Source organism: Varanus komodoensis, unplaced genomic scaffold (genome assembly GCF_004798865.1).
Source record: "Varanus komodoensis strain SLA01 unplaced genomic scaffold, ASM479886v1 scaffold3, whole genome shotgun sequence".
NCBI classification, from domain to species: Eukaryota; Metazoa; Chordata; class Lepidosauria; order Squamata; family Varanidae; genus Varanus; species Varanus komodoensis.
In genome coordinates, this window is record NW_025335761.1 from 58589219 (window position 1) to 58613623 (window position 24405).

The 24405-nt window shown below is 47.1% G+C and overlaps 1 protein-coding gene across 11 annotated transcripts in view; it reads right to left on the reverse strand.

Annotated features, from left to right (window-relative positions):
• SYNE2 (spectrin repeat containing nuclear envelope protein 2) overlaps positions 1-24405 on the reverse strand; it is a 289020-nt gene that overhangs the window by 170313 nt on the left and 94302 nt on the right. For all 11 annotated transcript variants that reach the window (XM_044435616.1, XM_044435614.1, XM_044435613.1 and 8 more), the window contains 10 exons: positions 23182-23744; positions 21405-21584; positions 19550-19700; positions 17142-17300; positions 16294-16455; positions 13412-13513; positions 11214-11414; positions 8911-9082; positions 6446-6558; positions 4976-5178 (listed from right to left, as the gene is read on the reverse strand). In XM_044435616.1, coding sequence (XP_044291551.1) covers positions 4976-5178; positions 6446-6558; positions 8911-9082; positions 11214-11414; positions 13412-13513; positions 16294-16455; positions 17142-17300; positions 19550-19700; positions 21405-21584; positions 23182-23744 — 2006 coding nt within the window. The remainder of the gene's footprint in view (positions 1-4975; positions 5179-6445; positions 6559-8910; positions 9083-11213; positions 11415-13411; positions 13514-16293; positions 16456-17141; positions 17301-19549; positions 19701-21404; positions 21585-23181; positions 23745-24405) is intronic.

The window sequence follows — 24405 nt, forward strand, 5'->3', positions numbered from 1 at the left end:
AAGGATGTAATTGCTGATGCTTATGTATAACTGATATACAGGTAGGTCTCAGGTTAAGAACGAGTTCCATTCCTGAAAACGTCCTTCAGTCAAATTTGTATGTAAGTCGGATCACATGTTTGTCTTAGCATATGTATGTATATTGTACCTTTCTATGCACAGGAAACACTTAAGGAGCACTTCCATATTCACTAAAACATCTTAAACACAATACAGCATAATAAGACAGTAATGATAAAGTAACTACAGATACTGAAGAGAGAAACAGAGAGAATCTGCATGTATGTTTTTATATGTGTAAGTATACAGAATTGCAAAAAACAATTAAAGTAACAGTTCTTAAACCAATTCAGAACATTCTTGAGGTTACATTAAGCCTAACATTAACTGGTGATGTTGGAGATGGACCTGCTGCTGAAGAGTCAGGGTTTGACCGTGCTGCTCAGAGCAAGGAGTCACTTTCTTGAAGCAGGCATCAAGGGTTGTTGGTGCAGCCATTTTCTTTTTCTCGCCATAAATGGCCTTGTAGCAGCTGAAGGACTCGACAACTGCATGGTAAACCTTTGTGAAGCTCTCCGTGTTAGGATCTTGCTCCTCAAATGTTCCCATCCCTACTTCATGGGCCTGGTTGCAAGGCAAAATGCTAGAGAAAAACCAGAAGGGAACCATACATCCCACACATGCCTCGAAATACTCCAGCTTAGGTAAGCTCAAGCCGACGCAGAGGAATGAAAGCTGTGAATACTGTATCTCTAGGGAACTACGCTGCCACTGACACACCACCAAACACATCACATAGTTTCCTAGCGATATCTGTGACTTTTTGCAAGAGATATTCATATAGGGTGCGTGGTAGTTCACACATTCATAAGTACGGGTTGTTCCTAGCCAGGGGACTACCTCTATCTAAATTCTGCAGATATGTTTTTATTTCTCCTTTTTCATTTGATGGTTTTGTTTTGCTTATTTTTAAAAAAAAAAGATATTGTAATGATTTAAAGTGTTACATGTGTGTTCCTTCAAATATTGGTAAACAGCTAAGAGGAGAGAGATATATAGATAGTCTATCAGTCTGTCATAAGTTGACAGTTAGTTGGGGTTAGTCATTGGTTTGCAGACTCCAAAGAGATAGTCTTCTCATTAGAATCCCAGATAGAGCTGTGAAAAGCATTTAAGATTCAAAAGGAAAGGGAAAGAAGTGGAATACTTAAGAGGACATATCAGTGACTAGGGTGAGTCAAAACCTAGTATTGTCAAGTATTGTAAGGGCTTCAGAGATAGAAGCTGACCTGAATGCAGAAGGGAAAGATTAAATTGAGAGAAATAGAATAAAGACTGGACAAAGTACATTGAGATGAGAAAAGATGATCTGAGAGTGAGGAGTGAGCAAGAAGGGAGTGAGAGAGATACCTGACTCAGAAGTTATTATACATTGTTTTATTCACTAAGGCAATAAGTTACTGAACACCTTGAAACCAACACACTTAAGGTACAAATAAAGTTTTATTTTGCTTATTGTTGACCCAGAGTCATCGGATGTTTGAATACCAGAGTCTCATCCTCAGGGCCAGATAGCCCAACAAAGGAGCCTTATCACTCGAGCACAATATTCAGGGAGAGCTTAATTTAAAAGGTTGGAATTAAATTCCTGGTGGCAGCACAATGTATGGAGAGAAAGAGAGGAAAATTTCAAAGAAAATTAAAGACACACCATAGCCAAACAGAATATAGGATGTGGTTAATAAAAGAGCAAGATCCAATTTGACAGGACTTATATTTGATTGTTATGGCTTTTGCACTGAGGATAGTGCATGATTATAATGTAATATCTTTCACTTTAATGGTGAATATTTTTCACAGAAATTTGGCCTAACAATGGGAAATCAACTGCCACCATTATAGGCTATTACACCTATGAATTCAATTGAAAGATGATCTGACTGCATTGTCTATCTATGAATGAGATTATCATTATAACTCTTCCCATAATAGAAGCAGATAAAGAGTCTGATGCAAAGAATGGAGTGGGCTGTATAAAATTACCATGGAAGCAATCAAATGCAGAACACTCTCCGGAGAGGTTTGTTTTGTACCGACTCTTTATTCATTCCAGTGGCAGGCTAAAACCTCTTTATTTACCCAGTTTCTTAAGTATTAGTTTTTATCATACATTTTATCTATTGTATTTTTAAACCAAGTACCATTTGCCTGGTTCTGATGTTGTTGTTTTTTTTAATTGTACACCATCTTGAGATTTTTTGAAAAAACAAGACAACATAGAAAACTTATGAATGAATGTTGGTTGGCTTCCCCTTTTCGATGCAAGAACTGTAATGGCTAGTCTGAGTCAAGGTAGCATAGAAAATTAAGAAAGGGGATGCAGTATTGAAATGTAACTCTGCACACCCTGTGCCAGTGAAAAGGCTGGGGGTAAAGAGCTTGTTTCAGAAAGATTACTGGCTTTTAAGTTCCTGGTACCCATCAGGATATAGGAGAGGGGGAGGCAGAAAGCAGGGGTGCGCCACTCTTTTTGGCTGTCGCCCCTTCGAATCTCTTTCCATTCTGGCCTGTCATGATAGGCCCTGCAATTTTGGATGGCCTTAGAGCATTACAGGTACACTACATAATAAGAGCAGCCTTACAGTTCTTACTGGGCAAGGCAATCGAGTGGATTCCGGCCAGGCAACTTCAGGCTCTCCTGGAGGAAATGGATTATCTAGACCCATTTCAATTGGACTTTAGGGCTGGCTTTGGAACAGAGACTGCCTTGATCACCCTGTGGGATGACCTCGGCTGGGAGAGAGACGGAAGAGAACAACCATGCTGATGCTCCTGGACTTCTCAGCATCTTCCAACACCTTCGACCATGATGCCTTCTGGAGAGGCTGGCTGGGTTGGGAGTTGGGGGCACTGCTCTGGCTCCTACCTGCCAACCATGTCCAGGGGGTGGTGGGGGAAACTATTGCTTTGTGCCATGGCCTCTGCACCATGGAGTCCCGTGGGGCTCTGCTCTGTACCCCATGCTTTTCATCAGGAGGCTTGGGCTGACGTGTCGCCAGGACGCTGATGGCCCTCAGCTCTACCGCTTGTTCGCACCATCTCCAGGTGAGGCAGTGATGGTCTGAACTGGTGCCTGAGCTCAGTAATAAGCTGGATGTGAGCCAATAAGCTGAAGCTCAGTGCAGATAAGACAGAGGTACTGTTGGTGGGGCGTCTGTCTGTTCAAGAGGGGAGCTTTCAACCCGTCCTGGATGGGGTTACAGCCCCGCAAGGATTAGGTTCGCCACCTTGGAGTGCTCCTGGATTCTGACCCTTCCCTGGTGGCCCAGGTGGACTCGGTTTCCAGGGGCACTTTGCATCAGCTTTGGCTGATCTATCAGCTGCGTCCCTACCTGGATGAGCAGTGCCTTGCCACACCTATCCATGCACCCGTCGCCTCCCGCTTGGATTGCAGCAATGCGCTCCCTATGCGCTACGAGAGTCTGCCTTTGGAAACGGTCTGGACCTTGCAACTTGTTCAGAATTGCACCGCATGTGGACTGATGCGCACCAGCACCCGTGAGCACGTCGCGCCGATCTAATGCGGGCTGCACTGGCTGCCGGTTGCCGTCTGGGCCCAATTAAAATGTTCCCGATAACATGCAAAGCCCTAAACAGCTTGGGGCCGGGCTATCTGAGGTGGTGCCTTTCCCCTATGTACCGGACCAGGCACTGCGGCCCTCACCTGAACACCTGAAGCCCCCCTCTGCATTGGGGGGGAGTGTGAGGATGAGGAAGAGGGCTTTTTCAGTCTTAGCCCCCCAGCTCTCGAATTCTATCCCACTGGAGGTTTTTATTATTTATTTATTATTTTATTAAAACATTTTTATGCCACCCCATTCGCCGAAGCCTCGGGGCGGCTTACAACAGGTTCAGTGGGTGCCTGCTCTGCTTTCCTTTAAGTGCCAACTTAAGACATTTTTGTTCCATTGTTATTTTGACAGGTGAGTTGATTGGTTGGTTGCAGTGGTGTTTTAAATATTTTTTATCATTAAATGCTGCTGTCTTTTGACTCTATTAATTTAAGCTAGATATTGATATTAATTATGTTCTAATTGGTCTACGTCCCTTTAATTTTTGGGTCCCTATGTATGATATTTATCTTATTTGTTTTATTATTCTTAGTTTGTTTTATTTCATTTTAATAGCGTTTACTTATGAATTGCACTGCTTATGGGTTATTGTGGTTTGTGGATTTTATTGTGTTATATATTGTATTATATACTACATTGTATATTATGGATTTTATTGTGTTGTAATTCTCCCAGAGAGCCTATGACTAGTGGGACAGCATAGAAATTGAATATATAAATAAATAAAATAGTAAGGATCCGTGTCTTGAATGTTTTTGTTTTTCTTCTCCCTCCACATCACTTTTAAGTTTTGGTGTCCTGTTTTATTAAATGGTAAGCCAGAGGGCAGGGGCCATCCCTTTTATTGATCTGGAAGCTGCTTTGAGAATTTTTCTAGTTGAAGAAGGGGGTCAAAATGATGAAGGAGAGAAAGAAGGGAAGAAAGAATTAAGACTGCTTTACTTTCCCAGCCTTTCAGTGATAGAACTGTTGTTCTTCTGTTCTTGACCTCTTATCTTTATCTTAGCCATTTTTGTGGTTCTTGCTCTTCTGCTATATTGCTTACAGGTCCGGTTTGTCGTGTATAGAAACATAGACATAAAAATACAGAAACAGAGCGAGTCAGAAGGGGCCTCCCGGGCCATCTAGTCTGACCTGTGGCACCTGCCGGCTCCGCTCACAACACGCCCACCATGTGCATGTCACGTGTAAATGTGTGTGTTTATTGTACTGAATTTGTTGCTTTATTTGCAAGCTGCCTTGAAGTCTATGTGATCAAAAGTCAGGCTAGGAACCCTTCAACTAGGTAAAGGGGTGCACTGATCTTTCAGCGAAGTCCCGCCAGGCTCATTTGGGCTTCTTACCTAGCAAACTGCTGCAAAGAAACGTGGAGCTTGTGCAGGCGAGCCTCGCTTTTGGAAGTTATTCCCTGCAGCGCCGCTTCTCGGTCCCGGACCCAGCTGCTCAGTTGGTTGACCTGCGCTTGGGGCAAATACCTGTTCAGCTGCGTCAGGAGAATCTTCACCTCGTGGATATCACTGTCTTTGCCATCAAAATCTAGGAAGCTCTGAACAAAAAGAAGCACAGCACGGTATGTATCCAGGTGAGTCGCACTATTTTGTCTGGCCTGGATGACCCACGCACTGGCTATAGCCCGATGTGCTTGATCCTGCCTAATCTGGGAAGCTAAGCAGGGTCAGGCCTGGTCAGAAGCTGGATGGGTGACTTGAGAGTATGATTCTGTGGTTAGTATTGTGAACTACTCACAGAGCTTTGGCTAGGGGCAGTACAGAAATGCGATAATAATAATAGCAATTATGTATGCACATTGATCACTGCTGATTTGTGGATAGGCTGACCCCAGTAGGTCAGCATGGAAATGACTTTTCTGTCATGCAATATCAGTGCAAGCTTTTTCAACAAAACTAAACTTGCACATTCCACGGAGGTCAGAACTGTGCTGAGGGAATTCAACAGTGCACAACAAATGGAAAACCATTAAGTTAAATAGTCAAAGGCTTGTTTCTCAAGGAAGGCTCTCACAGAGGAGGCTGCCCAATGCACCCCTGCATGACTGACCGCTCTGCTCTTGGGGCCTTCCAATTAGCCTCCCCAGGTGCTGGGTACTCGAACCACTTTCATTGCAGAGGCACGACGGATTAGCTAACTCCAGAGAAGATTCCCTGTGGTGACTCTGGATGAATCACTGAAGCCTACTGTACCCATCGTTAACGTATGAGTTCCTTAATCGGGCATTCCAATTGGCCTAAAAGGAACCAATGAGGCGCAGCAGTAACAGTGTTGGATGCAATTCAACCAGAGAGACTCAGGTTCAGAGTCCCACTTATCCACAGTGCTTACTAGATGACCATGAGCTAGTTAGTCTCTCCCAGACCGGCCTACCTCACAGGGCTGTTGTGAGGACAATAGGCTAGGGACTGAGAACTCTGGACGAAGGGCAGGATAAAACAGCACTATAACAATATATTTGCACAAGAGACCCATGCTGACTAGGAATGATGGGGATTGCAGTACATTTCCGAAAGCACCAGGTTGGGGAGGGTTACCTAAGAAGAATTTCCTGCTCTCGTATGGTGCTTTTCTCTCAGGAGACATGCCATCTGCACTTTTTATTAATGCATGTAGTCAAAATATATATTTTTAAATCCACTGTTTAGTTCAGAGACTCTTTATAGTGGATCAGTGCTGCAATCTTATTAGTCAACAACACAACCTCATTGTGTTTACGCTGGAGCAAGCTGCATCAAGTGTGAATGCAAGTATATCAAGCCTACAGAAAATTAAAGGAGAACCTCATTACAGTGAGGCCTCACCGTCAGCCGCTGAATTTTCTCTTCTAATATCTCTTTAGTTTCAGAGGGGTCAAAACAATCCTCCAGAGATAGCCGAGTACTGTTGAACCATTCATCAAAACTGTTACACTGATCTGCGGAAAAATAAATGTCAAAATATGACTTTGGACCTAAGAGAAGGTACAATTTATTTCATCTAGATCACTCCTGCTTCTCAGCCCGAAAGGGTCCAGAAGTGGCTGATACGACTCTAGAAAAATAAGACTATCCCTGACTGGAGGCTAACAGGCTAAAAGGACAACAACCAACAACCAGGAAAAGGGGGATGGGGAGGGAAGAGGGAGAGAAACCCCTTTCACTTGAGCCTGGAGGAATGCTTGGGTCTGTTTGCAGCTGTGATGGCATTATCTTGTTTTAGCAAAACACGTGGGGTTGTGATTGCGAGATTGGCTCTGTTTTTGCTACGTCTGTCCTGTGCATTGGATCAAGGGTGTCTGTGAATGCCAGCACCTAACTGAAGTTTTGAGAGCCCCAATCTTGGATGGAACCACGGCTGTGCTCACCAACCTGACCAGCCCAAAGGGGAAGAAAGTCACCTTCAGACTGGTAAGGGAAAGGCGAGCCCCCAAATCCTTTGCCCACTGGGGATCTGGCCAGGGATCTGGGTTTTGCCATCCTGAGTGGGAAAGCGATGTTGCATGTGACCATCTCCCCCTGGTGAGGAAGCCCTCTGGATTCTCTGCTGGCTGCTAATGGGACTCCAATCCCAGCTGCCCTAGCAGGAATGGGATGCCACACACCCTGTTCCCAGAGAGAGGAACCTGCCCCCCGGGAGAACCAATCACAGCCCCCAACTCTCTGTGGGGCACTCAGGGCACCTGCAGTAGCTGCCCCACTTTTACCTTTGCAGGATCACGCTTTCTTGACTGTGGCTGAAGAAAACCAGCTCAGCTTCTTCTTCTTTTTGGATAATGCAGGGAATGCCCATGGGACTCCCAGCACTGCCTCCAGAAGTATGGTGAAGGGGGAGAGTCATTGGTTGCTGCAGCAGAACCTCTGCCCGCCCCCTGCCCTTTCTCGGTCCGTGCAACTCACAGCTGGGGTGTGGAAGGTTCCGTTTTGGGGCTGGGAATCTGACAGACTCCTGGGGTCGGCCTCCCAAAGCCCGAGTACCTGCTCAGTCAAGGAACTGAGCCCCATGTTCTCCTCTTTGGCACCAGCTGGCGCGGGAGAGGGATGCTGCCTGGGCCCTGGCCGCACGAGACTTGCCGGGAACGGAGCCCCACGGGACCACGGTGCAAGCGGCGTCCTTCCTCCACGCCGGCTGCAGCAGCCTTTGTTGCCAGTGGTGCAGCCTTCAAACCACGAACGCTTCCAGAGCCCCTCTGGTGCAGCTTGCTTTGCAAGGATGGGCCACACGCGAGAGGAGGTCCCCGAAATGCCGGAGGGATGGGCTTTGACCAGGGTCAACCACCCAAACGCTGACATTCGAGTGAGCAGCGATCAAAAGCCATAATTTTTGGCTTCTGCATTTGACTGGCTCATGTCAGGACTCGGGGCAATGCAGTGGGTGGACCATGGGCCCAGGAGATGAGCCTTGGACCGACCCGAGTACACTCATCAAGTTAATGAGCACAACCGGGTCGGTGGCAGTCAATCCTTCCAAGGCCAAAATGGCGCCATCCATGCACGAGAGGGAGATGCCAGGAGGTCAGGGGAAAACTGCCCTGGGCGACATTTCTGGCAGAAGAGGAGACTGCAAATAAAGGAAAAAATGAACCTCGAGGTCCACGGGGGAAAGTACCCAAAGGGGATCCCCCAAACGGGGCAAATGAGGTCCAGCCATGCAGCAGAGAGCAGTGACTGTCGTCAGGGCAGGACAGAATGGAACGGTGGGCGAGGGTGGAAAACTAGGGAATGGGAAAATGGAATGTTGCGGAAAAGCTGCGGCTGGCCAGAGTCCTGGAGAGATCACTCCACCCTGCAACGCTTTGCTGCAGGTCCCACTTGTGCCATAAAAACTCAGGGTGAGTTTGCTATACAGCATGGCAAAAGCATAGCTTCATAAAGAGGAAAAATGTCTATCCCTCTAACCATAAGAACATGGGAAGAACGCCCAGGGATCAGGTTTTGGGTCCATCTAGCTCAGATTTCTATGACTCTGAATTTCAAAATATGCAAATTAGTGTCAACATAACTTCAGGTTGCAATGCCACGATTGCTTAAAATGCTGTTTTCACAGAAAACGGAACTGCAGCAGTAGCACTGGGTAGAATCCAAGTACGTTCTGCCACCAAGTCAACCACTTCTGTCAACAAAACAGGGAAGGGGCACCCCTAAAATCGGCTGTATGGCACTGGAGACCCCCCAAAGCAAATATTCAGGGGATGGGGGGACTTCAGAGTGGAAGAGAGAATAATGTAACACCATGCAAAGGGAAGTCCATTCATCAGCATTGGATTTTTACGCAATACAATTTTACTTACAGTCCAAGAGAGTAGTAAAGTGATCCTGAAAAATTTGTTTCTTCGAGTTGAATAAGTCAGTCATGCTTTCAAGCTGCTGCTGCAATTCAATCACTTCTGGGTTCAAATAACCTGTCTCCTTTTGAAGTAAGTGCACGTGACATTTTTGCTGCTGAATCTTCTGATGAATTTCCTAAAGAATGAAAGGTGGTTTTCAAAAAGCACCAATGTGTCAAATGGTCTTTGGGCATTTTGGCAAACAAAAAGTCTTTCTTTGGCAGACGGAAGTGATAGTCCAAAACACTGGGAGGGTCATAGGGGGCCTACTGCTGCATCCCAGGGGACTCTCCCCGCCCACCCCCAAAAAAGATAGGTATCCAATTCAGGCTACTCATGAACTTCCCAGAGACTACAGCATTAGGCTGTTGCTACAAACCAAACTCAGGATTAAGGATCCAGTCCTATATGCATTTTCTTGGGAACAGACACCATGAAATGCAGGGGAATTACTCCTGAGTAGACATGCTCAGGATTGCACTGAAACCTGTCCTTATCCTTATCTGGATCCAGCATGTTCTCATCGGTTTCCCCCATCGGTCGCACTCACCCAGATGTGTTGGGCTACCTTCCCAGCGTTTCCCAGCTGAATGCTGGGACCTGTGGCTGAATGAATCATCTGGGGAACAGGTTGGGGAAAGCTGGCCTGCAGGACACATGGCCACCAGCTTGTCACACCTTCTCCGGACATCTGACAGAGCCATGATGGCCTGTGGACCAAGGTGTGTTTTCTGATGTGAAGGCTCCAGTGGAAAGCCTCCTGGCCTGGATGACCCCAGGGGTGGCCCGCCAGAGCTCTGCATGGCAAGGCTGGGCAACTAGCGGACCTCCCAGTCTCTTGGCCCACAGCTTCCATCGGAACCAGCCAGCGGGGCCGATGGGGAGGGACGACAGAAACCCTCAGGCAAAACATCTGGAAGGCCACTGGTTGCCCACCCTGCCTGAAGACAGTATATCGCTCCTGCTACTTCTGCTACGCTGCTTATATATATTGATTTATTTATTAAAACATTTCTATCCCACCATTCTTCCCCTTGCAGGAGGCCTGAGGCCACTCACAGAGCTCCCCTCCCCTCCAACTGATCCTGACAACAGTCCTGTGAAGCCAGGGAGGCTGAGAGGCAGCAAGTGGCCCAAAGCCCCCGGGGAGACCCTGAGTCCAGACCCGTCTCCACAACCTCCCACTGCATGGAGGCTTTTCCGCACCTCCAGCCTGTGGGGCTGGAGCTCCCTGGACCATGCCAGGAATGGGCTTGCTTGCTTGCTTGCTTACTTATTTATATTGTGATTTATATCCTGCCTTTTTCCTACGAAGGGCTCAAGGCAGCTTACATCATTCTCCTCCTCCATCTTATCCCCACAACAACAACCCTGTGGGGTAGGTCGGGCTGAGAGTCTGGGACTGGCCCAGAGTCACCCAGTTGCCTCCGTGGCAGAGCAGGGACTCGAACCCGGATCGCCTGAGTCCTAGTCCTGTGCTCTTAACCACTACGCCACACTGGCTCTCATCGCAGAGTTTTCTTGCCCCAGGACACTGACTCAGCTCACGCGTTAAAGAGCCTCCTGAGCTTAGCTGAAGACACATGGTTTTTCTGGAGCCATGGCTGCGCTTTGGGCCTGACGTCTGGTTTAAGCTCTGTTTCTTCATCCCAAGTCCTAGTTCACCTTGGACTGCTACCCACAGCTCAGCCCTGTCCTGTGTGGAGCTGTGCACAAAAGGATTTTGGAAGGCAGCTGTTCTTCCAAGGGGAAACAAGGGTTTTAAAAATTAAAAGGCCAGTGAAGAGGTCTTGCTCCCAAGGACTTGCTTAACTGTGACTAAAGAATCGAGAATGAGCTGGTGGACGGGATGTGATCTCCCACCAGACCCTCCTCTGTTCCCCACACCAGCCTAACTATGGCTAAAGCTAACCAGAATTTGCTTTTAAGCAGCACTGAAATCCCTGAGCCAATCCTGCATCACATTAAGCATATTTAAGGGATAAGGGCTGATGTAATTTCTACCCCTGCCTATAACTGGTGGTGGGTGGGATATTTGGGGACTTCCTTCAGCTTCCTTCATGAGCTTTAGAGGAGTTCTAAACACAGAGTTGGATCCAGAATTAAAGTACACTCACTGAACTCAGTGGGTCTACTCTAAATAGGCATAAGTTTCAGCCACAGAGCTCTGGTCAATGGGGGGTATAGCAATGGAATGAGTGGAGCCCTCATTTATGGGCAGACAGTTGCGTGTGGCATTCCTAGGATTGTGTGTGTGTTCGGAGTACCTCCAGTTTAGTAAAGATCTCCAAGGTATCCGAGGGCGACAAGGCCTTCAGAAGTGACTCTGTCATTCCGATTTGCGTCTTGGCCAGGTCAAGGTCTCCTTTTAGTTCCACTGTGTTACCATTGAGTCCAATGGGCACCGACCTGTTTGGCAGCTGCTTCCTTATCAGCTCCATTTTGTTCAGAAGAGAGGATCTGATGACCTGAAAACGAGTAAGGCAAAGGCAAGGTTAGGCGTTCTCCTGGCCGATTTTCTTGCTATACAACCTCACAGAAGCACCCCAGGGTGGATGGATTGCAATTTTACTTATCTGCCTACTATACGGAATGACATCTGAAAGCTCTTCCACACATTGTTGGGGTGCAGGGGGAGAAATTGGTGTGAAATTGTGAGGAAGACTGGTGATGACTGATAACCCAGGGCTGCTGCTGAAAATGGCATCCCACATCCAAAGCTCTCCCCAGCCCCCCATCACATCTAGAGATGCCATCACCGTGTATCCCACGATGTGGAAAGCAGGCAGAGGAGCTCATCATTTGACACGGCGAGTCTCATTAGAAGGTGAACTGGGGGAGAAGGGGACGTGATGGCTGCCATCTTTGTTTCCAGTGGATGGAACAAAGGCTTCGTCCTTGCCTTTCAAAGAGGATCGTCGGGGAGGAAGTTGGACGCTCTGCCAGCCACTGACCACAGCTCCATCATTCTCTGGACCACCCCTATCCCAAGTTCCCCACCCCTGAAAAGCCACTTGTGCCACATTATCAGAGTAAGGACTTTCCTGAACATTTTAGAGTTTCTCTCACTCTCAAGAACATGGCTGAAAATGCTGCCTCTTGAGCTCACGACTGGCCCATGAGACCATGTCAGAAGAGGAGCAAAGTGAGTCCTTAGCACCCTTCTTATCTGCAGTAGACCTGGGAGAACCTACGATTCTCTCTGGCAGGGATATCTTGCCCGAGGTGCCCGGGAACCCTTTCAACCCATCCCAAGCCCAGCTGGGGCTGCAGACGCCACCCATGGCACGTCAGAACATGGTGGTACCAGATTAGGTGGGATGCGCTGTGCCCCTACCTGGAGAACGACTGCCTGGTGACAGTGACACACGCATTGGTGACTTCCCGCCTTGACTTCTGTAACGCGCTCTACGTGGGGCTGCCCTTGAAGACGGTCCAGATACTTCAATTGGTTCAAAATAGAGCTGCCAGGCTGCTGACGGGGACTGGGCGTTATGTTCACATGACTCCAGTTCTCCGTCAGCTTCACTGGCTTCCCATTGAAGTCCGGGCCCAATTCAAGGTGTTGGTGATGACCTATAAAGCCCTTAACGGCTTGGGTCCTGGTTACCTGAAGGAGCGCTTACATCCATATATGCTCGTCTGCCCCTTGAGATCAGCGGGAGAGGCCCTTCTCCGGGAACCCTCCGTGAAGGAAATTAGGAGGGTAAGTACTCGGAGGAGGGCTTTCTCTGCGGTGGCACCCAATCTATGGAATGCGCTCCCCAGAGAGGTCCGCCTGGCGCTGTTGTTATTTGTTTTTCGGTGCCAGGCGAAGACCTTTTTATTCAAACGTTATTTTAATTGTTAATATTATTTATTTATTTTATTCTTTGGCCAGGGCGACTTAATTTATACTGTTAAATTATATGGTTTTATATTATGTTATTTATTTATGATTGTGAGCCGCCCCAAGGCTTCGGCAAATGGGGCAGCGTAGAAGTTCCCTAAATAAATAAATAAAGCGCAGGACCAGAGTCAAGGTGTCAGAAGACCCTTTTGCCAGTGTTCATTCAGCAGGAAGGGTCTACTCATGAGGAGAAAGATCCTGCTGTGGCTGGTAAGGCAAGGATGGTCAGCATATCAGCTCTCATCCTTCCTGGACCCCTTACAGGCTTAATGGTTCGCCCAGGGATATCTGGCACTAGCCAAGGGCTCGGGACAGACTCCTACTTCCAAGACCTGCACAGGTAGCCCAAAAATGGAGCAGGATTTTTTTCCTGGAAATGAAGGAGAACATGGGAAGTCCTGCTGGCAGATGCCCAGATGTAGGAGGCTTCCTATCTGCTACACGTCGCCATTTCTGATTGCATTTTTCTGTCCAGGAGGAAACAGCAGGACCCTGGTCAGTGGAAATCATCTCATCACGGTTAAATAAAGAGATCAGAATAAACCTCAACCAAACCCTGGTTAGACCACCCCTCACCTGTAGCTCAAGCGGGGGCTCGCTGCTATTGAGAAGATGCTGTATTTCATCCACCTTTGAGTCAAATTCCTCTAAGTTTTTTTCTTGGAACCGTAAGGCAGCCTAAGGAAAAAGGCAAAGCAAGCTGAATGGAATCATCAATCTTTCCAATTCTGTGCTCCGAAGATGTATTCAACTCGTGCTCAGTTGGCTAAGGGTGAATTGCAGCTGAAAGTCCATGCACGTTTAGACAGAAAAAAATCCTGCAACTCCCAGCCCTTCCCAGCCAGCCAGGAATATCGCTTGGGGAAAGCTGGAAACGGCAGGCTTCTTTCTGTCTAAATATGTACAGAATTGTGCCCTGAATACCTGAAGGAGGGATCCATGAATCCTGTTTGCACACTATGAAAGGTCATCTGGTCATGCTTTTGCCTGCATTCGAGGTAAAAGGTTTTTGCTTCCACTTCGGCAGATGCTTTTGCCTCCGTTCGAACACTGACTGTGCACCGGGGGGCTTCCCACCATGTCACCTGCACTGTGCCACAGATCACTGGATAGCTGCAGTGCCCGGGGGTGGTCCGGTGCATACACAGAGCAGATATTGGCTTCAGGAAGGACATCAGTTCAGCGCAGCCCCGGGCTGCTTTCTGGAGCAAAGCCTCACAGCTCCACACTCAACCAGGTACCTGAAGGAATGGGACCATCACTCACAGGTGTCATCCTTGCAGGTAAGCATTGCTGGGCTCTTGCTCGGGGCCCACACCAACAGGGCTCCCCCCTCTTCATCATCACCACCAGCCCCTGCCTCCTGCCTGCTGGCTTTTCGTTTGCCAGGCGAGTGACTGGGAGCAAGGGTGCCCAGAGCATGAAGAGGAGGAGTCACAGCAGTGGCACCCATGGCAGAGAGAAGGAAGACTCCCTGAGGGAGGGGTCCAGGGAGGTCCAGGGACCCCAGGGCCCCCCAGACTGGTCCTTGCACAGCCCTGGCCCTTTGGCACCGTTGTCGGCAACTGCACTCGTGAGCTGGGCTGCACCCCAAGGTGGACATGGTTATCCAACCGTGGATAACCTTGCCCTGAATGGGGTAGCACTCCCTCTGAAGGACAGGGTCCGCAGCTTGGGAGTGCTCCTCGAAGCTCAAGTGATTGCGGTGGCGAGGAGCGCTTTCCTTCAGCTTCGACTAATCCATCAGCTGCGTCCCTACTTGGAGGACAACTGCCTAGCGACAGTGACACATGCATTGGTTACTTCCCGGTTGGATTTCTGCAATGCGCTCTACGTGGGGCTGCCCCTGAAGACAGTCCGGATACTTCAGATGGTGCAAAATAGAGCAGCCAGGTTGCTGACAGGGACTGGGCGTTATTCTCATATAACCCCAGTCCTCTATCAGCTTCACTGGCTTCCCATTGAAGTTCGGGCTCAATTCAAGGTGCTGGTTATTACCTATAAAGCCCTTAACGGCTTGGGACCTGGATACCTGAAGGAACACCTTCTTCCATATTTGCCCTCCCACCCCCTGAGATCAGCAGCAGAGGCCCTTCTCTGGGAACCCTCCGTGAAAGACACGAGGAGGCAAAGTACCCGGAGCAGGGCCTTCTCTGCGGTGGCGCCCTGCCTATGGAATGCGCTCCCCAGAGAGGTCTGCCTGGCGCTGTCGTTATTTGCTTTTTGGCGCCAGGTTAAGACCTTTTTATTCCAGCAATATTTTAATAAGTTTTAAAATTGTCTTTTCTATGTTTTTAACTGCAGCCATGGTGGGTCGGGAATTTATTTATGTTGTGTTTTATGTTGTAAGCCGTCCTGAGGCTTTTTGCAACAGGACGGCATATAAATATTTTAAATAAATAAATAAAACCCAGGGCTGGCCTGGGCCCAAGTTGCTCGTGAGTTCACATGCACATGAGCACCCGCAGGCTGCCCCTCCCTGACTGCGAGGGCAGGGGGGCCTCTGGAAGCCCGGCTGCAGGGGAGGAAGGGCAATTTCATCCTGGGGTGGGAAGGCCCCAGCATTGGGACAGGGAGTGCTGCCCGGGATGAAGCCACGCCTGACAGAGCAATGGGCTGGTGCAGCAGTGAGAGAGCTGGACTGGGGCCGGGAGGTCCGGGTTCTAGGCCCTGCTCAGCAGGGGAGGTCACTGGGGAATGGCCTCAGCCCAACAACACGGTGGTTGTTGTGAGGCTAAAATGGAGCTGCGCAAGCATCACTCACAAGAGGGAAAAGGGACGCGTGCAAATGCAATGGCATAATAATGGTCTGCTACTATATGAAGCAATGCCATAAAAGTTAAAGCCAGAGAAAGCAATAGGATTAGACGCCTGTTCCGTTTTTGGAAAAATCTGCAGCCTAAACGGGAAATTAAGATGCAGAAATGCAATGGGCAGTTTGGGTTTCATCAGACTTTGCCTTAATGCCTGGTCCTAATTTTAATTTTAATTGAAGTTCACGTTCTGCTGTTAAAATAACATTTCAAACATCTGTGTGGGAAAGAACAGGGGGTGGGGCACTGTGGGAGACGGCAAAGGGGCAGGAAAAATGGAATTTGCAACAACTTAAATAGCAGGGCAATTGAATTATGCAAATCTTCATTCAGTTTAAACCCTCTCAACTGCAATTATTTATTGACAGATAGTTTCATCAACCATATGTATTTATCTGTTTGACGTATACTTCATCTTCCACCAAGGCAGCAGAGTTCAGAATGGCTAGCCATAATAACCAAGATTTAAAATAAAAATGTAGCTAAAATGATGATAGAATAAATGCATTAAAACACAGTGTAAAAACCAGAACAATAAAAGAGTGAAAATTGCACCTAACCCGACAAACACACTTGAATCTGGCAGGCACAGAGCAAAGATGATGCCAAATCCTCACCCGACAACAAGGAGTCCCACCATCTTACCTCCAGCTCTGCCAACTCTTCCTCGCTCAAGTGGCCATCCTCTAAGTTCTTCAGCTCTGCATTTGACCATTCGTCAACTGAGCTGGATAAATTAAGAAGTTTATCCCATAACGCCAGAGCTCTTCCCAAGTTATCACAATAGTTTTCAGTCCGTTCATTGATCTTGCGGAGGGATTTATATTTCCCACAAAAGAAAAAGGAAGGAAGCAAAGCGTAAGGGCTTGGAATCAAGCAACTTCATGAATAAAGACGTGGGGAGATGAAACCAGACACATAAACAAGACGGGGGAAGGGATAATCCAATGTTCCCGTTGGACGATGACAGCTTCTTACCAAATACGGCTTTAAATATTACCATATCAAAACCCACAGTAGTTCTTCAGGTTCTAAAAACAGGTCTTGCAAGCTGGTCTTGGCTTGTCAGATTTCGTTTTCTCCCACTAATGTGCCCCAACTAGTCCCAGTTATGGAGCAAATGCCCGGGCAGGTTCAAACCATCGTTTAGGAAAACCATTTCTACTACCCACTCCTAACATCTGCAACCCCAGAAAAGCTTCCAGAAGAGCTTAGCCATTCACAAAGCATTAGGCCGACAGACGTGGCTGTTATTCCCAGAATTATCCTTGCAAACTCGTGTCCCACATGAGAAAGGCTATTCAGAACTGTCGACCCCAACTCCCCAGCCTCACATTCTTTTAAACTCTGCTTTGATTAATGCTTGACTTTTTCCTTCTTTACAATTCTTTGGTGCAGCACATTTGATTTATCTGAAATATTGCATGAAAGCCCGAATCAATTACTGTAATGCACACCAGTTCCGAGCACCCCATGACTGACTTTATACATACATCCAGCCATCTGTCCACAATAGCGTTAGCCTCATTCTCAAAGGGAGGGTCCTCAAAGCTCTTCATTTTGTTCAGATGGGACTGAAGGTTTTTACAAATCTGGTTTATTCTGTCCACGTCTTCAGAACGGCTGTTAAATTCTTGTTTTACCAAGTTGACCTATGGGAAAGTGAGAATACGCATCTCTAGGCAAGTGCATCTTATTTGGGGAAATTTCTAAATGAAGTGTGAGTGTGTGTGTGTGTGTGTGTGTGTGTGTGAGAGAGAGAGAGAGAGAGAGAGGGAGAGAGAGGAGTGTGTCTTTAAAAACAGAGCTCTTCCTTCCCTTCCCAATCATTCTTCCCAAAGGTAGAAGCCATATCCCCTGGGAGCAACCCTGAGCATCTTAGAGTTCATTGTTTTGCTTATCACATTTGTTCAAAAATTCCTTGTCTTGTGCCAACAGGGCTTAAAAGGAATAGGATGGGCCAGAGCCCCATTTTGATAATTTTCCTATGGAAGATCAAAGAGATTTTTTTGCTTTAATCCACAAAGCTGACATCCTGTTAGAGGCGGTTGTTTCTTTTGAGGTTTTGTCCCTACTCCAGGGCTGCTCAGCCCCTTTTCCTCTACTTCTACGTCCTCCTCTCTATCCCTTGTGTATCTGTAGATTGTACACTTGTGGGCCATGCACTGTTTAATAGCTTTTCTACAAGCCTGAAACCTCCATAGATGCTTTAAAATTAAATGGAGAAAGAAAAGGGGGAGGTGGTCACAAATTTTAGAATCTGAATACTGTTCTTTTTTTAAAAAGCATCTAATTTTTTTTAGAAGTTTAACAGTTATTCTATGAGCCTGAAAACTCTCTCGGGACTTTAAAAATAGAAGCAAGAGGTGATGATGAGAATCGCAAATTTTAGAATTGGAAAATTGTTCTTAAAAAAGGGCAATTGTTTGACCAACCTGAGGTATTTGGGGGGTTTCAGAGAAACAGATCTTTCTTTGAAAAATAAAATGCATGGGCAACATTCAAATCTGCCTTTGCATTCGTTCAGATGCATCACTTTCTGAATTTGCCCCGCCTTCCGTTTCCTTCTCCTGTTGTCTTCCTGCATCCAAATCTACACTGCAAGAGCCTAGCAGCCAGAAACAAGTTTTTCTTCTCTTTTCTCTGCTTATGAAACTCCATAACTATCATACATTTTAATGATGCTGCATATCGTATGATAAAACAAAGAATTTTTCAAGGAATACCAGATTGGCAGTGATAAGAAGCATTTTTTTGGTTGCACAAGGCGCATCACCCATTTAAATCAATGGAATCCCATCATGGGGATGAATCCCTGTGGAAATAGCATGGTACCATGTTTTCCCCAAATTTCTGTTTCTTTGTGCAGAAAGCGATGTTTACAAAAAGCACCTAAGCACACGACACAGGAAGACTGACCTCTAGCGTTTGGCAATTAGACAGCGTTCGTTAATGAGGTCTTTGTTTTCTGGCAGACAATGAAGTCTGTGATCTTGTTGATGGAATGGGAGGATAGGAAAGTGGGGCAGAGGTCTCCAAGCAACAGCGCTCCCTCGCCTGGGCTTTTCATAGGGGAAATAAAACTCAGAATTCTGCCACCCGAGAAAAAAGCGCAAGCTTAAGAGGTACTGATGCCAAATCAAGCGCAATGTGGCGGTCCTAAATACGAATGGGATCAGTTCTCCCAATATCTTTTGTTCTTAAAAAATTAAAGACTTCAAAGCAGCCTGTATGTGTGAGAGGAAGAGGCAGGCAGAGACCACAGTACAGCCTCTGGTACTGGAAGAAGGATGTAGCCATCAGGACTAGCAGCATGGACAGCCTTCAACTTTAAACCTTTGGTCAGCTGACTTGAGTGCTCCGCAGGCTGGCCCTGCAGCCTTGGGGATGCTCTCTAGCCACAGTGGTTACTTGCCCAGACTGGTAGCACAAATATTGCATAAATGGAAATCAATTCCTCCTGGTTTTTAAATGCATACTTTTTTAGCTTTCTGCTTGAGTCTAATAAACGGGAAAAAGTGACACGGGCAGAAAAATAAATGCACCAGGGAGTGATTTCTGGGGACTCTGCTTTGAGATGCATCCTGGTGGACATCCCACATATCAAAGCTCTGCCCCAAATGGAAATGTTTGTGGCAATAACTTAAAGCATTCTTGTCTGAACCTGTTAGGCCCCCAGATGTATTAGATTGCAACTCACATCATCCTGGAAATGATATAAGCTGTACTCCGCCACCTCTGGAAGGTACCAAGCTGGGACAAGTCGCTTAAAAGCCAGCATTTACCTCCGCACCAGCCAGTGACTTATTCTTTTGCTAAAGACAAACGCTAAAGTCATCCAAATGCTGCGGTCAGCCTTCGAAGACTGCCTGTCCCAGGAGAGCTCTTTTAAAGGGTTCACCTTGGCGATTATCCGCTGCAGGTTCTCCTTCCCCATGTAAGACACTTGCTGGGACAGGGCGTGTTCTTGCTTCAGAATAATATTCTCCAGGCAGCTTTTGCAGCTGTGATAGTTCTTCAAGAGCTCCATCACCTGAGCACAGTGTTCCAGCCTTTTGAAAGGAAACCCAGACAAAAGAGTTAGACATTTACAGCACTGCCCAAGGCTAGAGGCAAGACTTCACAGCCACAGCGCTGCAACCAATGTTCAGCCCAAGGGCTATTCTGAGTTTGGGAGAAGCTCCAGGGCCAAAGGTGAATCATAGCAAGGCCAAAATACCAAATATACCAGCCTCCTAAGGTTAAGGGGGAGGGTGCAAGCAGGGCCTTTTCCGTAGTGGCACCCCAATTCTGGAATGCCCTGCCTCTGGAGATTCACCAGGTGCCCACCTTATTACATTTCAAGCATCTGGCAGAAATATTCCTTTTTTGACGCTCCTACGGCTCTACTTAAACCATCTATATTGACAGCACTGCTTTTAATGTATTCATTTTATTATTTGCATTTTTGTCTGAGTATACAGATGGTCTTTTAGCTTGTTTCTTTATGGTAATATTTTAACTGTATCATTTTATTTGATGTTGTTATTGACATTTTTATTGTAATGGGCCCTCCAGAGAGCATGACGCTAATGGGCGACTTTCATACAAAAATAAAAGTGAAAGTAATTTGATAAAATTAATTAATTTAATAACAGATTAAAATTAAATAAATAAATAAATAAATAAAGCTGCATGTTCAGAGACACCATGTGGAACAGCCTTCTCTAGACTGGGCCATTGGGAACACCGGCAGAACTGCACGACTGAACGATTCCTCGATGGAAAAAGTTCACGCCAGAGAAACTGCTGGGCGAGAACCCTTAAGTGCAGTCACACAAAAGATTTGCAGAAGGAAAATATGATCTTTTTTATTTTATTTATTTATTTATTTATTTATTAAAACATTTTTATGCCGCCCCATTCGCCGAAGCCTCTTGGCAGTTTTATTTTCAGATCCCTTCCTAATTATGCCGGAGATGTTTGTCTTCATTACAGCGGCTGAGCATTGGACCAACATTTTCACGGAGCGGTCCACCACCGTCCCAAGATCCCTTGTTGCCTTAGCCGCTGCCAGCCCAGCTGACTTTGCCGCCGCAACCTCTCCGCAACCAGCGCTCTGTCCCACAACCCTTTTCTCAGTCTGCTCTCCCGTTTTTTCTTGCCTGTTTGGTACAAGCCTGGCAGTCGGAGCACTTGTCCACCCTGCGGCCTTCGCCCAGGCAGAAGAGACACAAAGAATGGATGTCCACGGAAGGCATTTCTGCTCCACACTCAGCGGACTCTCGAAAACCTGCCCACTCTCAGTGCGCCCCCCCCCCCGTCATTATGGAATGCTCTCCTAGGTGAGGCCCACCTGGCACCAACACTGTTATCTTCCCAGCACCAAGTTAATACTTCCTTGTATTCCAAGGCATTTTATTTATTTATTTAGGATATTTCTAGAAATTGAATGGCATGTGATGGCATATGATAGGCTATTTCAGCAGTTCCACTTAGGCCTAGTTTTACTAGAATAGCTTTAGATGTTTAAACTGTTTTACCTTTTTGCATATTGGAATTTTAAACTCTTTTAGATAAGTACACCGAAATTGTATACTTCAGCTTATTGCATTCGTATTTTTATCTCTTCTGTATTTTGAAAAATGGTTGTGAAATGTCCAGAAAATTAAATGAATGAATGAATGCACATTTCTAGCAGACAGCTAAGGAGGTCCTACTCAGGGCCAAGTCTTACTGAATTTCAATAGAAGATACTCCCAGCCTTAGCCTCTGACCTTTCAGCAATCGAGAGTTTGGTCTCTTTCCACAGACTTTCCGTAAGTCTCCACTGCTGCCGGACGTCTTCTCGCCGGGCCTTGGTGCTCTTGGCAAGTTGGCCAACCATTTCATTCAGGGCTCTCATCTCTGCAGCGTGGCGATCCAACTTCTGCCGCAGTTCAGTGAGCGATTTCAACCTGGAGAAGAAAAGCAGAAGAAAGAAGGTGGCGGCCAAGTGTTATTTCTATGTGACTGCTCTGCCTTTTCCCTGCTTTCACGGCCTCTGGTCTTTATTCCCTCTTGCTCCACTGACTGTGATGCTGGGTCTTCAGGGGATTCGTCCATGCTGCACTCGTACAAAGCACGGAGATGCGGTACACACCTTCGGTCTGGGCAAGCTGCCGTTGATGGAGAGCATCGCAATGCGAGTCAACACCCTGTGTTCCGCTGCCCAGCAGATTTTGGGCAGGGCGACTTATTTTATATTGTTATTTTTTGTATTTTAACTTTATGTTGTGAGCCGCCCTGAGGCTTCGGCGAATGGGGTGGCATAGAAATGTTTTAATAAATAAAATAATAAATAACTTTTGACTTGATTTTGCTGTGTGAGCATTTCCTACCCGTCTAGTGTTTCTTCCCCGCACTTGGGCCTATTGCCCTGGCAGGCTCTGGAATGAGACCTTTGGAAGGAGAAACGTCAACAAAACTCAGAAGTAATCCAAATAAACTCTACTCATCCATTATTTCGTTTACTGCCTGCCTTCTCTACCTCTGAAAACCACATGCTGCCTTCCCACTTGAAGCTGGAGAAAATTAAGGTATTGCACCTATTTGGGGGATGGCAAGGGATGAGTTTGTGAGCTGCACAAGGCACTTGTCATGCATGGTGCTCTGGCATCCATTTCTTTTCCCCCTGCCTCCCCACACGGCCACAGTGGGGCTGCCCATGACTGCAGCTTCTGGGGGAAAAAGGTAGCCAACCATGAGCTCTCCCTCGCTTTAAACAGAAGAAGCTGCCTCAGTGGCACGTTTGTTTGTTTGTTTGTTTGTTTCAATGTTTTTGCCCTGTCCTTAACAAACATCTCAGGACGGCTTACAGCATAATTAAACATAACAAATAAACACAACAAGCAAAATAAAATGTGACTGAGCATGACTACTAAAAACTTAGTTAAAATTTTTGAATATTAAAATTCTGGGTGAATAAAAACGTTTTTACATGGTGCTGAAAAAAATAAAACGTTGGCACCAGGCGAACCTCTCTGGGGAGCGCATTCCACAGCCGGGGCGCCACCACAGAGAAGGCCCTCCTCCGGGTGTTCTTTCTCCTAACCTCCTTCCAGGAGGGTTCCCAGAGCAGGGCCTCTGCCTCTGATCTTAAGGGGCAGCAGGGCATATAGGGAAGGAGAAGTTCCTTCAGGTATCCTGGTCCCAAGCCGTTTAGGGCTTTATAAGTCAATAACAGCACCTTAAATTGGGCCCAGACTTCAATTGGGAGCCAGTGTAGCTGATAGAGGACCTGCATTATGTGAGAATAACAAATCTTCATGATATAACATCGTTCCAGGAGCCTCCTCGGTGCTGTTCGAAGGGGCTTTTGGCTGTCACTGATAAGGACAAAAAGGGCAGGGAGGCCGGACTTCCCTAAACTGATCGAAGAACCGTGCTGCATCCGCAAAATAAGCCCCCGGATCCCAGGCACTGCTTCTTTGCACCCTTCCCCCAAAAGTTTCAGCTGAAAGTGATCCACGTTTAAAACAGACCACGGGGTGGAGGAAAAAGAAGGTTGCTCACCTTTGCTGAACAGCAGGAATCGTTGGGTCCCTCAAACCTAATTTAGTGATCTTGTCATGCAGATCTTGGATATTTTTATAGAGCTCGCTATTCTTCAAGGCAAATTCTTCCTCCTGGCTCTGGGTGACCTCTTGTTTCTCTGCAGGGCCGGCAGCAGGGGCTTCCTTTATGCCTAAAGCTGCCACGAGGTCTTGGCACCACATCTTTTCAACCCCTTCAGCCTCTTCCAAGCGGACATGGACTCGCCTCAACCGCTCATCCAGATTTTTGGCCTCTTTCTTCAACTGGGACACCTCCTGAGGGACATCCTCTGCAGACTGTGGTGTACAGGCATCTACAGACCGCTTCACTCGCTTCAGGAAAGCCAGGAACGTTTCCAGATCTTGCAGGATGGCTTCAACGACCTGCATCTTGTGACCCAGTTCCTCCAGTCTTGCTCGGAATTCACCCATCACTGCGCCAGCTGCTTGCCAGTCTGTCGGGTCAACTGTCTCTCCTGCGGGGCTGCTTCGCCCCCGTCGGCTGCACTGCTCAATACAGTTTGCTACGGATGTCCGTATTTTCTGAAAAGCAGAGGGAATGACAGCATGACAGGCAATGGCAACACTGCTGCATGTATTAAATCCTTCTGGATTTTTATGCCACCCACTAATCCAGTTGGATTCTCTAGGCGGCTTGCAGTAATATACTAAACACGACAATAAAACCAATAAAAATTACTATCATCTCACAGTTATTCCAGTAAGCAATACCAAATTTAAGACTGCCCCTGAAAATATTCAGAGAAGAGAAAGTCTTCAGCTGGCACCAAAATGAAAACAAGGATGGCGCCAGCAGAATTGCTTGGGGGAGCCTGTTCTTGAGTCGAGGGGCAGTCACCAAGAAGGCCCTTCTTCTATTTACTGCCCCTGTTATCTCCTTGAGGAATGGCTCTTTTAGAAGGACTTCCTGCCCAGATGTTAACTAACAAGCCATCACACTTGTCAAATCCAGGAGATGAGAGATGGACCCAAAGCCCAGGGGCAGAACGGCTGCTTTGGATTCAGAAGGTCCCCAGAACAGAGGTCCCTGCTCAACACCTACGGGTGCCATGCTGCCCATAGGGACCTCTGACAGTCCCCACGAAGCTGTCTGCACTCTAATGTAGGGCTGGGACGAAGCTCACTGGGATCTCCCGCGCTAGCACTCACAGACCTCCCAAGTGAGCCGAGCCAAGCGATCTGC